This window comes from Macrotis lagotis, chromosome 2 (genome assembly GCF_037893015.1).
Source record: "Macrotis lagotis isolate mMagLag1 chromosome 2, bilby.v1.9.chrom.fasta, whole genome shotgun sequence".
NCBI classification, from domain to species: Eukaryota; Metazoa; Chordata; class Mammalia; order Peramelemorphia; family Peramelidae; genus Macrotis; species Macrotis lagotis.
Window position 1 is genome coordinate 275,896,021 of NC_133659.1, and position 17,179 is coordinate 275,913,199.

At 37.8% G+C, this 17,179-nt stretch overlaps 1 protein-coding gene across 1 annotated transcript in view; it reads right to left on the reverse strand.

Moving 5' to 3' along the window:
* Positions 1-13,772, reverse strand: part of CAND1 (cullin associated and neddylation dissociated 1) — a 39,832-nt gene extending 26,060 nt beyond the window's left edge. The window contains exons 1-2 of the mRNA XM_074226195.1: positions 13,624-13,772; positions 744-887 (exon numbers count right to left, since the gene is read on the reverse strand). Coding sequence (XP_074082296.1) covers positions 744-887; positions 13,624-13,691 — 212 coding nt within the window. The 5' untranslated portion in view covers positions 13,692-13,772. The remainder of the gene's footprint in view (positions 1-743; positions 888-13,623) is intronic.
* Between the last annotated feature and the right edge of the window lie 3,407 nt (positions 13,773-17,179).

Below are 17,179 nucleotides of genomic sequence, written 5' to 3' on the forward strand. Positions count from 1 at the left end.
AGAGCACTGGCCCTGGAGTCAGGAGTACCCAAGTTCAAATCCAGCCTCAGACACTTAATAATTACCTAGCTGTGTGGCCTTGGGCAAAGATACTTAACCCCATTTGCCTAGCAAAAACCTAAAAAGACTGAAAGTTGGATTCATTAGAATTCCACATGAAAAAAATTAATTCAAAAAGTTAACATCAGTTCATATTATGCTTGATATGCTCTCCAGAAAGCAATTTGCGTATGTTTTACTATAAAATGCCAATGGTTTCAAGTTTTTGGCTGTTTTTATCAACTCAGGTAAACTGGTCTAACAGTATTTCAAAAACAAAAAGGTCCTTTGAATAAACTGTACTTCAAATTTGTTACACAATTCATAACATATATTAAAATAATCCCAGAAATTACATCACTGTCCCTCCTTCCCAAGATAACATGAAAAGAACTCCTGACTTAAAACTTAGGTCTAACCTCTAGTTCATGGATTTTTTCAAGTGGTAAGCCCATTTTAGCTAATTCTAGGAGTTTCTTCTCTTCTTTTTAATTATTTAAAGAAATATTTACATTCAATTGAAAATTGAACAGGTAGAACCAAGTCACCACAAACACAGAATCAAAATAAAAAATTATTAGTTACTTTTCAGGTATCCTTAGTAAGAAATTTGCTTCACAAATAAAAATATAAAAATAGCTTCTGTGAGATAAATTGTCAGCAATTACAAAACATCTGTTTATGGGGAAAGTGAATAAACTTACCATTTGACAGCTAAGTTTTGTACTTCTCCGTTTTTATCTTCCAGCAATTTCAAAATCATTTTCACTACTTTTCTTTCACTATCATCGTCCAGCTTGATGGAATCTTTCTGTAGTTCTGTCATCAAATCATTTGTTGCCATAAACCTATCAAAAAGTAAATCCAACTGTGAAAATACAGATATAACAAATTCAATTTAATCTAGTAAAAAAAAGTCCACTATTGCTATTTTGTTTAAAAAAGGCAGTTTTTAATAAAGCATTGTCAGTTTTACTCCTAAATGTCATACCTTTCAGCATCACACAATCTAGTCATAGAAAAACATATCTACTTTAAAAAAAAAAAGGCAAATCTCTACTGATTAAGTGAAATTCTCACCCTTCAAGTTACTGCCAAAACCTACTTAGACTTTCCATTAATTTCATGTTCTGTCAACAAGGGTCTCAAATACACTTACAAATCTTAAATGTACTTCAATACTGCTACTCATAAATAAAGAATGTAAAATGCTGCAGTTAAATGATAAATAAGCAGGTTTTTGTCATTTGTAAGGCAGATTTTTAAATAATGGAACATAACAAAAATATTATTTTGAAAATTATTCATAGATAAAATGTAGTTTTTGTCTTAAATTCTTCTGGATCAAATTTTAAAAATCTAAGGATCTTAATAGTTTTTAAAAATCTCCATCAGGGGTCAGCTAGGTGGTACAGTGGATAGAGAGCACTGGCCCTGGAGTCAGGAGGACCTGAGTTCAAATTACGTAGCTGTATGATCTTGGGCAAGTCGTTTAGCCCCAATGCCTAGCAAAAACCAAACAAAAAAAAACCTCCACTAAATATTTTATTTTCAAGAGTAAATGTGTTGTTACTCAGAATAAAACATTTATTTTAGCTCAAATGTCCTTCAGGATATTTGGCATAAGCAAGCTGGAATGATTGCAATATTTCTTTGTTCTTTGATCTGCCTCCTGATCACACAATTTTTGCCAAGAGCCTTCCTTTCAAAAAATAATGCTGATTACCTCAATAGTCTGAAAAAAACTTCCCACTTTCTCATTCATATTTCTTCATAAGTATGATTTTTGAATCATGGAAATTACATAGGGGGAGGTCCTTCATTTTTGGTTAGTGCTTAAAAAAATATGCATCTTGTCCTGATATCAATTGAGTGATTGGTAAAGTATAATTCAATTTTTCTACATACACTTTTTCTTGATGTAGTACTGCAAGACAACAATTTCCTAACATTACTTTCTTTTTAAAAAAGAAAAATTTATTTTTCAAACTATATGCCAAGTTTTTAACATTCAGTTTTTTTGTTAAGAGTTTTGAGTTTCTCATTTTTCTCCCTTCCTCCTTCCCCTTGACAGCAATGAGAGCAAGTAATCTGATATAGGTCATACATGTAAAACTATGTTAAACATATTTCCATATTAGTCATGTTGTGAAAGAATCAGAACAAGTTAGGAAAAAACATGGGTGGGGGAAAAATATAAAGCATAAACAAATCGAAAAAGTGAAAAATAGTATGCTTTGGTCTGCATTCAGACTCCAAAGTTTCGTCTCTGAATGTGGACAGTATTTTAGATCAAAGTCCTTTAGAATTGTTTCTGATCATTGTATTGTGGAGAAGAACAAGTCCATCATAGTTGATCATCACACAATCTAACATCAGTTTTAATATATTGTACACACATTTTTAAGATGTTATTTCAACTTCTGTGGGGGGGGAGTAAGATTAGGGGAAAAATTGTCAAACTCAAAATAAATAAAATTTTTAAGATGTAATTTCAAAGTTAGAATTCATGTGAACTGCAGCTAAAATAATCATTATACAAAGCAAATAATGAACTTTCCTTTACAATCAAAAAACAGTACATATGAATTCTAATCATATAAAGAAGACAGTTTTTTTAATTTAAATTTTCATTTTCTGATTCTGTATTACTCTTCCTGAAGTGTTTCTATCACCTTTACTTGCATCAGCTGCTTTAGTGGATTTCCTCTTCAAACTGGTTATCCATCCCACAGTTATTATTTCATTAAGATAATATAAAATTATTATCTATAATCACTACATTTCAATTTTTTTTAAAAAGTTGTATGATTTTGTTTCTATTTATTGAAAATCAGCTACTTATATCTGCCAACATATTGACATTCTGACTGGGTGACTGTTCTGAGAGAGAAGAGGTAACTAAGGTCTTAGCACCAAAGTGACAAGTGTGTGTGTGTGTGTGTGTGTGTGTGTGTGTGTGTGTAAGAGAAACATTCAAGATGTTTTGTAGGGGTCAGATAGGTCATGCAATGCATATTACAAGGAGGACCTGAGTTCAAATTTGAGCTCAGTCACTTAAGAATTATCCAGCTATGTGACCTTGGGCAGGTCACTTAACCCCATTGCCTTGCAAAAAGTCAAAAAAGGGGAAAAATGTAAATTTATAAACTACAAGATTTGACAGCATATTAGTTTTCTGTAATGAGATAAAGGAACAGGGGATAACAGTTAGATAGTGAGACTGGCTAACTGGGAGGATAGTGCTAACTGAACAATAGAGTAAATGTGGAAAAAGAGAATTATAAAAGAATGGATGAATCCAAAGAAGTTGTACTGGAAAGCATTCACAAATTTTGGACATTGCTTCTTATATCCCAACATTTGAAAAACTGACATTTCCTACAATGCTATGAAATCACATATATATTATTACAAATAAATTTTGTTGGTATGACTTCACCACTTTTATTTTTTTAATTGAATTATAAAGTCAAAACATAACATAACCAAAAACAAGCAAAATTCAAGTTATTGGCTCTTAAAGGGACCAAAGGTCATTGCTATGGCCATTAAAAACACCAGTTGGGTAATGGCTGAATTATAGTGTATAATTTAGATTGGATTACTGTGCTCTAAGAAATTAATGACAAATAGGATAGTTTTATAAAAATCTGGAAAGACTTAAATGAACTTATGCAAAGTCAAGTGAGTATAACCAGAAGAACATTGCACACAGTAATAGCAATAATGATCAATTGTGAATAACTTAGCTATTCTCAGCAATACAATGATATAAGAAAATCCCAAGTTTTTGATTCATGATGAAAAACACTATCCACTCCAGATAAAATGATGGGAGTTTGAATGGATATCAAAGTATACTTTTTTTCATAATTGCATATGTAAAATCTATAGAAAATCATTTGCCTTCTCAAGGAGGGAAAAGAAAGAATTTAGAATTCAATTTTTTTAAAAATTAATGTTAAAAAAATTACTTCTACATTATGGAAAAAATTTAATGTCCTCATAGTCAGAAGACTGAGGAACCCTTTTTCCAATAACCAGTGGAATATACCCTGAACCATCAGTTTCTTTTAAGAGTTATACCACAGGCCCAAAAGCTATCCTAGGGGCAGATTCAAATGCAAGTTCAAAATGACCAATTTCATGTTTCTTCTATTGCCTTGTGCTTCTTCCCCCCTCAATACATTATATACACAAATCTCAAAATCCACATTTCTACTTTTTTTCAAAAGAAATCAATGCAATGTCAACTTTTCTTAAAAAACCAGTCCTTTTGAACCTCCTTATCTTGTCTCTTCTAACATTCATCCAGTTACTACACCTCAGGAAACCCACTCTGTCTTCACTTAATCTGTGAGAAGAAACAATCCTATCCATGGCTGATAAGCCTAAAAATGATATGCTAATGATATGCCTATGAAGAAAAAAAGAAAAGCCAAACAGCGGCAAGTCTCATTTATCAAACAACAAACATTTATTAAGATTTTATGGTGAAGGTACTCTGCTGGCTAAGCACTCAGGGAAACGACTATTTTTTTAAAAAGTCCTTGCCCTCAAAGAGTTTATATCTTAACAAAGGAGAGAACATATATTCAAGGTAAAATATTTCTGAATTTTTTCTATCCTGTATAAACAACAATACTGCCTAAGTCCTGTTGTCCCATTTTCTGATGTATGTGTGCACACACGTGTTTTCAGCTACCCAATTCTTCTCAATTGTATTACAAAACATTATTATACTATTGTTTTTTGGTCTACAATTGCTGTAACTATTTTGCCAAGGCAATAGAGGAGCAGGGAAAGAGGTTTATGATAAATCATTTTCCCCAAAGGAAAAATAGAGCCAATTTTTGGATATATTTTTAGTATCTTTTTTACAAGGTTTCCCCAAGTTTTAAGCTAACTTAAAAACTGCTCTAAGATTTTTGGAGACACTTCTTGTTTTAGTGAGGAATTGCCTGCAAAGAAAGCTCTCAACCTGAATCTAAAGCTAAAAAATTCTACTCCCCCTCTTCCAGAAGTTTATGAAAGAATCCTTCTAGGAGTCTAAATGTATGCATTCCTTTGTCAGAAGGCATTACATCACCCACTTCTGTGGCCTCTGCATAGATTCCCAAACCTGAATTCTTTCTTAGTCTCTTGTAACTTCTAGCATATCTTTAGATTAACTAGATATCCTTCAAGCTCTTCCGGGATTCCCAATACTTTTATTTCCAATCGTATATATTTTTTCTTCCCTCAGTAGAACATATACCCCTTGAATTACAGGTACTATCTCATCTCTAACTTGCATTTCCAGAACCTAGCAATGTACCTGGCATATAGTATACACTTAATAGTTGTTGGTCTAGTCCCTACAATCATCAAAGAAATTAAGTAGTGTTCATTTAGCAGTTATGGCTTTGAGATTTGCGAAGCACTGTTATTACCTCACTTGATATTCAAATATCTAAGAAAAATTTCCTATAATCATCATTTCACTATATATCTTTGTTCCTTCATTACTCTTTATTTAGGTCTTTATTAACAAAAAGTTTAAAAAAAGGGAAGAGATTTCCATTTAGTTATACAAAAAGGCCTCAAAAATCATGCTAGATTCTTCCTTAGTAAAAAGTCTTCAAGCAAAAGCTGAATGATCACTTGCTGGGTATGATACATAGGATTCTTTTTTCAGTTATCCATTGGAAATAAAGGACATCTGAAAAACTGCTGTACAAGTAACAGGTAGTACAATCAGGCTGGGTTATAATTGTGAAAGATACTGAAACATCAGGGACTAATGGTCTAGGGAGCTAAGTCTCAACCAGGCCACAGAAAGTTGGGAGCATCTTCCTCAAGTTACTATGCTCAGGATTCTGATAGTGGTGTCAGCATGGCCAAACAGGATAAAAAACCATACCCAAATGAATCAATACCGCATTCTCCCTCAGGCTATTGCTAAGTAAAATTCCTTTAGCTCTCTCCCAAATGTCAACTTCCTTGCAACCAATGGGCAAGCATGAGTCAGGCTTAACCTAGAACTACTGAGAGAATTGGAGCAGCAAGAGGTGGTGGAATGGAGTGGGAAATGACTCCATCGTATGACTCGATTCTGGAGCTAGCTCAGCTCCTTTCTATTCAATTATGGGTCTAAGTCAAATTTCTGTCCTGGGAGAAATCTTTATTACATTGTTTGGCTCGATCCCAGGTGGCTAGGAAACTGGACCACCTCTTCCTGCTGCTTAACCAGGGCCCTAGACTATACTAACCAGAAACTCAGTCAGATCCAAAGATTGGTAAAAAGAGTTTTTCATAATTATACATCAAGCAATACAAGCCTGCTCTGAAAAACTGGTCCCATACTGATTTGTCAATTGTTACTTCCAGGTTCTTTTGATTGTTTACAGACTATGGGGGAAAAGTAAGATACCTCTTTTTCTGATTTCAGAGTACTGCACCTGTTCACTCTCCCTCTCCCAACTTGGAAAGTCCTTATTTTCTAGATTATCTAGAATTATCCAATAATTCATCTAGATTATCTAATGATTGGTATCCTATTAATTCTTCCCCATATTTGGAGTCCAGCCCAAGCGGAGGTGATCTGGTCCCAATTTATTAAGCAACTGGCATGCATTGCTTAATAAATCAATATCCTCAGAAATTCAAGTCTGAGAACCTCAACAAATACTTTTGCTTCTAGTTTCTATTACTCTATTATTCAATCCCAATCTCTGTGAACCCAGAAAGCCCTTCTCCACAAATGTAATAGGCTTAACTCCCTGAACAGAATTTAAATGAACTTTATTATTTAGATTTTAACCTTCATTAAACTCTGACTTCAGTGTCTCATAACATAGAAGTAAGTCTACATAGGTTAAGATTAGTCAGACAAGCAGATTTCAATCTCTGGCACAGCTTATTACACCAAGATAGAAAAGGCTTCGAGCACAGATTTAGCAATGAAATGCTGTCTTACAAGGAATAGCCCAGTAAAATTTGGACAGGGTCATCAATGTAAAGGTGTAAGTAAAAGATAATTTTTTTTTTCCCCTCTAGCAGAAGTGAAAGAATCTTGAAGTCACACAGCCCTGGCATGAAGTATGTGATTTTGACATATTTCTTAATATCGTATTAACCATATCTGGAAAATTTTGTATTGTCTTTTGTCCTTAATTCTGGAATGAAAGAGCTATAATTTCTTTGAAAGGACAGAACATCAAAAGCAAGTAGGAAATAGTTTGTTGCTGTGGTCTTTCAGGGGAGGAAGAAGGGGCTGTGCTGTGGAGCTTCCTTTGCCAATCAATATTTACCACCTTAGGTGGACTCTAAATGTTCAAATTCTTTACTCACATGAATTTAAACTAAAAGGGAACTGAGAGAACATCTACTCCAATCCCCTCACCTCATTTTAAGAAAGATAACTAAACTAAGACCCAGAAAGGATAAATGACTTACTCAAGAACACACTTATTGTTTTAAGGTGCCTAGAAGTAGCTAGGGTCAGAAGATGTGAGAATCAATCTCTTCTTCCTCACATATTTCCCAGGGAAAGATAAGCCCTTCCTGGAGATAAGTTGGCAGTGAATGTATCACTTAACTGTAGTTAACTAAATCAAGGTACTTATCAACTGAACACCTGTTCTCTAAACTGTATGGTTTCCTACTCCTTAACCCTAAGAATCATGTGCATCCAAAATCATTCACATTCTTCTGACCAAGAAGAGAATCCACAGATACTAGGAATTCCTATTATTTGGAACCTTTCCCACACCTAGGAAAACAGGAAACCTCTAAAACAGACTATGTAAGGACCCTTAACCAAAGAGAAATGGTTAATAAAAGGGGGGGGGGGGGTAAGATAACATGATGAAATGTCTTAGGAAGACTCTTTTCACCAAACCCCAAAGGGATTCTTCAGAAAAGAAGCTAATCAGGAAAAAGGAGAAACCTGGAGCAACAATTTTAGAATCTAGTGTCTAAAAGGTATACACAGTTGCTAAAGGGCATTGCTTTATGGGATGAACTAAAGCAAAGACTAGTAAGACAGAAGCAAATGGGAAAAGCACAGTCAACCTCTTAAGAAAAATCCAAGCTATCAGAAAGTCAGATAAAGGATCATGACTAAATATAGATGGTATCAAAGAACATTTTCCCCAAATTTAGGTTGATTACAGATCTCCTGACCAAAAAGGGAAAAAGTGAATTATGAAAATACAAATCACATTTATATTAACTGCTTATCATTTATGTAAAATTTCAACAAAATACAGTAACAATTTGGTAAATAAAAGATGTGAAGGATCAACTTTAAGTATTATTTTGCTAAGTTATCAACACTTACTCTGTGCTTATTTAACATGTTTTGTACGCTCCTAAACATCATCATCTGTGCACAAATGTAAAATATATATATAGTAATACGGGTCTGAACTAAAGTAAACACAAAAGGTCTCTTTCTCTCTATTCTCTACCCCACTCCAATCCATCCTCCATACTCCCTCTAAATTAATCTTTCTAAAACAGCTTACATCATACCACTATTGTGCTTAAAAAAAATAGGTTCCCTACTGACTTCAGAATAAAATCTTAAAATTTCTGATCTGGAATTTGAAGCCAACAGTAATACTTTCTTTTTTGTGTGTCTCATCTACCACTATTCTTCCATATCAAGTATTCTTAAACTCAAGACAAGAAAATTGGAATTTAAAAAAAAAAGTGTTTTGGTAACTTTCGATATAACTGGTTTCCTTTGTAACTCTATGTAATTTAGGCATTTTAAAACATTACTATGAGAAAGGATGCTATTAGGCTTCAGCAGACGGATAAAAGGGCCCAATATCCCCCCTCCCCCAAAGGGTCAGAATAGTTATTTTACAAAAATCTAATATTAATACATTAGAAAGGGAATTATAACAACCTAAATTGACGTCTGGATCTCAAGTCAGATAAGTTACTTTCTACACAATTCTGTAGAATGTCTACATGATTAAAAGCTCTATGCTTATGTCAGACATTTTTCCATTTATTATCTCCTGAAAGTTGTTTCCCAATCCTCAGATTTGATTATCTTCTACCTGGAATTCTTTCTTCCCTTTAAAAACCTATCTATCTTCAGGCCTGAGTGAATGATCTCTCCTAATCAAGCAACAGAGAACTTATTTTCTTTATTTCTCATTTAGTACTTAATTTACATTATCTTGTTATTTAATTTTTCAGATGTTTCATTTCCCCAACCTGGATTATAAAATAGAAGGTCCTTGAGGGCAGGACTTTCTTTTTCTTTTTTTGTTTCACCAGAGCCTAGCAAAATTATTTGCTAGCAAAATGATTAAAATAAGACCTAACAGGTTGACTGATTGTGTGTATTCCCCTCAGCACCTAGGACAGAGCCTTGCATACAAGCTAGAAAATGTTGGTGAGTGAGTGATCTGAAATTTAAGCTCTTTTATTTAAACTATAAGGTCATTGTAGTAAAAAAAAAAAAAAAAAAAAACTTCCAAGAACTACCAAGGGAGGAAAGTGGGGAGGGGTATCTAAAAACCAATCTTGTTTCTTAGCATACTCTGAGCTAAACATTTAAGTCAAGAATTTTTTTCACTCAACTAAAATTTCAGTTTGGCTATATGAACATTACCACAACTTCTTCAATTGACTCAACCAAAAAACAAATAAAACTTCATTCTTACATAACAGATTATACAAAATGTTTTTTTTAAATAAATTTTGTTTTAACCTTACTGAGAAAAATTATACTAAGTCCTTTGTGAGCCCTGCCACTATCATTAGCCTTATTCCTTTTAAGGAGCAGTCCAGCAGAAGCCTGAAGAAAATACTTCACCAGCTTCTAGAGCCCAAAGATGTGTAAAAAGCACAATGACTGCAAGTTTTGTGAGAAGAGGGGATGCTGGATTGATGCTCTGCAGGTATTTATTCGGCATCTATTATGTACCCAACACGATGGGGTTTAGCATGGGGTAGGCAAGAAATACTGGAGGGGGGCGGGGGACGACTAAGAGTCCTTGTCTTACTAGACTGTAAACTCTATGAGGGTGGAAGCTGTGTCTTCTGATCTTGATGTTTCCAGTACCTTAAAGACAGTAGCCACAGAAGATGTCAAACAAAGGTAAATAACTTGGACAACTTTCCAACTATTTCTTAAATAATTTATGAAATAACATTGAAATTATACTTAAAACTCTATTCTTGGAGACCCCACTTCAGTGCTCTTTTATGCAGACAATTTATTAACATACTAGCTCTGGGTCATAAATCCAGTACAAGAGTTTTAAAGTCAGTTAAGTTTTTATACCATGAAAAATATAAACAAAAGAGATGGAGGAGAGTAAAAGTTCAGTGTTATCATAAAGCAACAGATCCTAAGCTCAATTCTGAACCAAGTCACCAAGCTACATAAAGATATTTATCCATCCTCTTGGAAAAAAAATCTTAGAGAGGAAAGTACACTGGCTAATGCTCTTTTTGGACCACACATGTAGCTTCAGCTTACTTGCTCCCCACCAATACCCTCAAAAACTCTTTTCTTCTCCCCGTTAGCATGCTTAGCCTATGTCCAAACACAGCAAGTCCAATGAAGGCTGAGAAATCCAAGAAGTCACCAAACAGGTCTTCTCAATTGTCTTCACTGAGGGCTGTTCTTTGGTGCACTAAGGTTTCTTTTTAAGTTAAATGATAAAAAACAAACTAGTAGATAAGAACATCAAGAACCAAGATCATTTCCATAGTAAAATGCTAAGTACTTCAGTGACAGTGCTTCCTTTACCAAATGCCATGATCCAGGATATTGATCAGTGTTTTAAGAATATTCCCAAAGAACTAGGCTTCCTTATATCTCTTATGTGAACCACTGGTTTGGTGGGAACAAAATAATTAGTTTGAAAAAAAAACTTGAGCTAAATATCATTATTCCCCTTTTACAATAGGAATAAAAAAAAAGATGGACTATTTACATACAATATATTTATTCATTGCCTCATTCATTTAGGAAGTTACTGAGTGCTACTATATGCATGATTATAATAGTAGGCAAAAAGACAGACAAGGCTGTTCTGTAAGTATCCTTACCTATATAGACCTATTATGTAAAAAAAAAGTCTATCATAACCCACCTTTAAGGGTTTCAAAAGCATATAGATTTCACTAAGATAAAAAAATGTTTTAAATGCCTACATTTCAATATCCTTGTTGCATTTCAATATTACCATTTCATTTTTTAAAAAAAAACATTGGTTTTAAAATGACTTTGAACATCACTGCATTGTTTTTCCTATTTACAATAATGTGCTGCACAATTTGCAGGATTTGTTGCTCTTTTTTTTTGTCTACTATAGTGAGGAGTATTCTGGTAAATATCTAATAACTAGCTCTAAACATACAGATCATTTTATCCATCACTTTTAAAAGTCTAGGCATTCAAAAAAGAAGCAAACTTTAAAAATAAACCAAATGTTTGTATTTGTAGTCTTCTAATTTCTGAGATATAACTATAAAATGCTCATACTAAAAATTTAACAATGAGATTAGAATTGGCTCCAATATACTCTTGATGTCTATAGTCTAACTTGAATTTAAAATGAAAATTCACATTATTTTTGAGTTGGAAAGGAACATCAAATTCAATAAATTCATTTATTGGAATGATGGCCCAGTTCTAGAGGTTCTAGAGTCAGAATCTGATTTGAGTTCTGAATTTGGGTTCAAATCTCACTTCTGTGGGACCCTAGGCAACTCTCTTAACCTCACTGGAGCCTCAGTTGCATTACCAGTAAATTGAGTGGTTAAGATTACATTGGATGGATTGGTCTCTTCAGTCCCATTCAATTCTACTATCTCTCATCAATTAAAACTAGAGAGATTACATATTTTATTCAAAATATATTGGATAAAGTTTGTTAGACAATTGGGTAGTTTTGATCAAAAGTTATCCACCAGAGAAGAAAAGTAAAAAAATCTTAACTTTAGTGAAATTACTAGAATATTTGCCAAAATGTTTGGGGATTCAGGAATGTTTGAAACTCATCAATGTCTTTTCCCATATATATTAGATCATGTTCAGTAATCTTCAAGAATAGCTAGTTCTCCAGTTTTAAACAACAAGAAAATCTTACTTATGGAAGGAAGTATTAACCAAAAGTTAGTTTTCAAGACACTGGAACTTCAAAAAAAAATGGTTAGTAAAGTATCTACTGTGGTGTAAGGGTAGCAAATCTTTTAATTTCCCCTTTGATAGTCTTCATTGCTTAATGATGTCTTTAAAAAGGGAAAAGTTGTAAATAATTTGCAATTATTTGTTTCATTGTTCAATTAGAAAGATACCTCTAAGACTTTTAGAATTGTTTCACATGATTTTACCATATGCTTCAGGATCTCACCACCACCATCACAGAAAGACATTAAAATCTGAAACTGGATACCATCAGAAGGGCACTTTTTAGTATTTTAATGAGCAAGCTAAGATAAAAAAGTAAATTTTAAAATCCCATCACACCCCTGCTTAAATAGGTAACACTTTTTGAAATTAAAATAAGCTTCTGTGACAAGTTGAGAACCAAGGGAAAAGTTCAATATTTTGGTTTATTTTGACCCATAATTATAAAGTGTACAGAAAACAATAATCAATCCAAGAGTGAGTGACCCTCAGGATTAGTCAAATGTTGAATCTTGCCTGTTATTATAAAGTATAGAGACAACAATAATCAATCCAAGAGTGACCCTCGGATTAGTCAAATGTTGAATCTTGCCTAAAATTATAAAGTATAGAGACAACAAAAATCAATCCAAGAGTGAGCGACCCTCAGGATTGGGCAAATGTTCAATCTTGCCTATTATTGTAAAGCATAGAGAAAACAATAATCAATCCAAGAGTGAGCGACCCTCAGGATTGGGCAAATGTTGAATCTTGCCTATTATTGTAAAGCATAGAGAAAACAATAATCAATCCAAGAGTGAGCGACCCTCAGGATTGGGCAAATATTCAATCTTGCCTATGTAGTATTAAGTTCCTGACAAAACAAAATTAGTTTAAAAAAAATGCAAAAATCTTATCGTCAAAAAGTCCCAGAACGAGAGTTTCCGTCTACTGGGTTGCTGAAGATGGTCTGTGTAACTAAAATGACAAGCACGAGAAGTCCTTTTTCTCGGGCGCTTTTTGTCTGGGCGCTTCTGCGTGTGGCAGGGCTCGGCGGGAGGAAGAAGCGAGGCACAAAGGCGGCGAGCCTCGGCGTCTGCGCGGGGCCCCCCTGGAAGGTGGCAAGCCCGCTCTCCCGGCCGCGGCTCCTGTCGCGGGGCGCCGGAAGCTGCCAGCCCGGGATCGGGGTGCGAGGGCCAGCTTCCGGCGCCCCGGGGGCGGCGGCGGGAAGGGGGCCGGGCCGCGCTGCTGCCAGTTCCAGGTCTCCAAACCGCCCGGGCGCTCGGGCCGGGCCGTGAAGCGCAGCCGCCCCAAGTCCAAAGAGCGAGGCCGGCGGGAAAGAAAAGCGCCCCCGCCCCCCGCGCCCCCAACCGTTCCCGGCGCCCCCTTGCCTCCCCGCGGGCCCCGCCCCGCCCCCCATCGGGGCCCCGCGGCGGCGGCTGCAGGGGCCTCACCTGAAGTCCTTGTCGCTGGACGTCATCTTCTCCAGCAGGTTGGAGATGTGGTACGAGGCGCTCGCCATGTTGAGGGCCTCGGTCCGTGCGGCCCGCCGAGGCCGAGACTCCTCCCGCGCTTCCTCCCCTCCCCCGGCTCCGGGGCTCGCGGCCCGGCCCGCTCCCGCTCCCGCGGCTCGGGCGGCAGTGACGAGGGAGGCGCCTCCGAGCGCTGCCCGCTCCCCGGCGGAGCGCGGGCCTGTCCCGGGCGGAGCACACGCCTAACGACAGCGCGGCTCGCGAGGGGCCGGGCGCACGGGCGTGGGGGCGGGAAGTCCGGCCGGGGCCTCTCCGGGGCGCCAGGCGGGCCTGCTCCGGCCTCTCGCGAGCTGCCTTCCTCCCCGAGGCGAGCGGCCAAATCCCGCCTCCTGCGCTCCGGGGCCGACGGCGACCGCGACTCCCGCTGCGTCCCCAAGTACCCAAGGAGCACGGAAACCCGGGGTGAAGGGTCACGGGGGCTCCGGCGAGCGCGCCCCCGCAGCGGCGCCGATCCGATTGGCCCGGGGCTGTGTCAGTCTGCGCACCGACGGCCGTGCGTGAGGCGTGACTGGGACGCAGACGGGCGTGTTCTCTCGAGACTTCCGAGCGACGGTTAAAGGGCGCGAGGAGGCGGCTTGGGGCGGGATGGGCTCGGAAACGGTAAAGGGTGGGCTCGGGCGTCATGCGCATAATTGGGCCTGGAAGTCTCGGATTTGGGCCACGAAGAAAAGCAGAAAGCCACCCCCGGGCTATTTTAATGTGGGAATGGAGCCGAAGTGAAGAATCGGGGCTTGCCTTCCTTTTTCGTGTGGGACGCGTGGCCTGCGGCATCTTCGGAAGACTACGAATCCCACCATGCACCGCAGACGTCACATCCGGGCACGGTCTGATTGGCTGCTGTCCCTGTCAGCTTCCACGTCTCCCCACCCCCCGCCCTCCATCCGGTCCCACTCTCCTAGGAGGGAGGGAGGAATGAATGCCGGGATTCGGAGGTTTGGCCGAAGCGTGCCGCCGGCGCGGGGGCTTCTGGGTCTTGACGTTCCGACGAATCCCTTTTGACCGTGCACGAAACTTGATTTTGCCAGTCTCCCCCAGCCTTCTGCACACGTGCCCAGGCCGGGCGGCCATGGTGTTTGCCTCCAGCGGGAACTGCACTTGTCCTACCCATCCAAACCAATCCGCGGCCTTTAAGCGTCTCACGGTGTTCCTCAACCCCGGGGGTCCAAAGACTGATGGCCCCTGCCCTCGAGGAACTTCCATTTCTATTGGGCTGAAATGAAAAAAAATAAACAAAAACCATTTTTTTTCCTACTCTCAATCTACTTTTCACACACCAGAAATATCTCACATTATTTATCTGTTGGTCCCTCTCCCCTTTTTAAATCAAAGTCATAATAAATCCAACCTACTAGTGTGACCTTTAGGTTTAAAAAGTATTAACTAAGGCCTAAAAACATGAGCTTAATATCATTTCCCACATTTTCAGCCCTTGTAGTTTATTCTGACTGCAAGGAACCATTGTTCTGGCCACATCTGCCTGCCAAATAAAGCAGTAATTTATTGAATAATAGATTTTTCTCTATTTCTCTAATCTATTTTTCAACTGTACAATGATTACTCTTGGGAATTTTCCTCCAAGTTAATGACTATTAGGTAGATTTTTGACATTTGGAATTCTTTTGCAGGGTTTAGATTTCAGTTCAATAAATATTTTTGAAGGCCTACTATACAAAAGACTTGGTGCTGGAGATAGGAGGATGATTGTGACAAAGGAAGTCAGTGTATAACTATGGAAACAAGGCGGAATTCTGAGTTAGGAATGACTAAAGTCAGTAATTTCCCTGGATCCTCAGTTTTCCCATTCCATGAAAGTTGGACCAGATAATCTTTAGGTTCCTTCCAACTCTAAATTTTATAATTGTAGAAATTCCTGTTCTCAAGGGAGTAAGTGTAAGGGATATATACTCATTTTGTATATAATTCTCCTTTTCTGCTACCACTTTAATTATTTATTCTCAAACCTAGATAGTCTACAAGCTGAACTTTTCACTTTCAGTCTCTCCCTGTTTTTTTTTAGTTTTTCAAAGCAATGAGGTTAAATGACTTGCCCAAGGCCACACAGCTAGGTAACTAATTTATTAAGTGTCTGAGGTCGGATTTGAACTCATGTACTCCTGACTCCAGGGCCAGTGCTCTATCCACAGCGCCACCTAGCTACCCCAGTCTCTCCCTGTTCTAACCCATACTATATATATTCCTGCCAGATAGATTGATCTTCCTAAAAAAAAAACCTTTAATTATAATACTGCTATTCAGAACTTTTGATGGTTTCCCCCATTTTTGAATGATTAAAACTACTTGGTCTGGAACTACAACTATAAAAGAGTCTTAAATTCCACACTTAAGTTCCTTTCATCTTTTTTCCTGTTATTTAAGTCATCTGTTTCAGCAAGTTCACTACCTCAGGGCTATTAACTAACCTTGAGTATTTTCTCCTCTAGGCCTCTTTGCATAATGTTCATCTTTCTTGGAAAACCTACTGATCACAGTATCACAAGTTTAAAGCCAGAAAGGATCTTAAAGACTATTTCATCCAAACCTCTCATTTTACAAATGAGCCACCAGGCTCAGTGAGGGCAAGAGACTTGCCTATAGTTGCACAGCCAAGAAATATAAGGGGCAGACCTTGAATACAGGTCTTCCTGACTCTAAGTGCAGAATCTTATCTACCATGCTATGCTCTCTCTCCTTTTCACTCATCTAAATCCTATCCATCCTAAAAGGTTTAGTTCAATGCTGCCTTTTCCTCAAAAACTAGACCACTCAGGCGGCTAGGTGGCACAGTGGATAGAGCACCGGCCCTGGAGTCAGGAGTACCTGAGTTCAAATACAGCCTCAGACACTTAATAATTACCTAGCTGTGTGGCCTTGGGCAAGCCACTTAACCCCATTGCCTTGCAAAAACCTTAATAAAAAAAAAAAACTAGACCACTCAAGGTCCCAGGAATTGTTCCAGTATTTTTTGCTATGACACTCATCTAACACATGCAATTGACAGTATTTTTGTGATGTTATCAATCTATGAATTAATAATCTTCCCAGGAAACTAAAATGTTCTTGGGAGCAGGTTAGCCAGACTATAAACAATAACTGAATAATTCTTCTATCAAACTCAATTTACAAAAAAATTTCAAGCATTTGGGTTTTAACTGTATGTATAGGCAATCCCACCACTGAAAAAGTTCACAAACTTACATAGCTTTAGAAAGTTCTTACAGTCAAAAACCTCATCATCCTATAAAGTACCTAGTATTTAGCAACGTCAGATTTGGGGAAGCTGGTTGTTAAGCAACAGAAATACAGTTCAGTAAACACTGGCCAGTAAGTGAAGGCTTTCCAATATGTACCTGCTGCAGCTTGCCCTACACTGGCATAGCCTATGAAAAATCAGGGTCACTCCCTGCCATGATGAGAGCCAATAATCTTTGGTTGTTGCCTTTCACACTTCAGAGAACATCACTATGTTGGGGTCAAGATA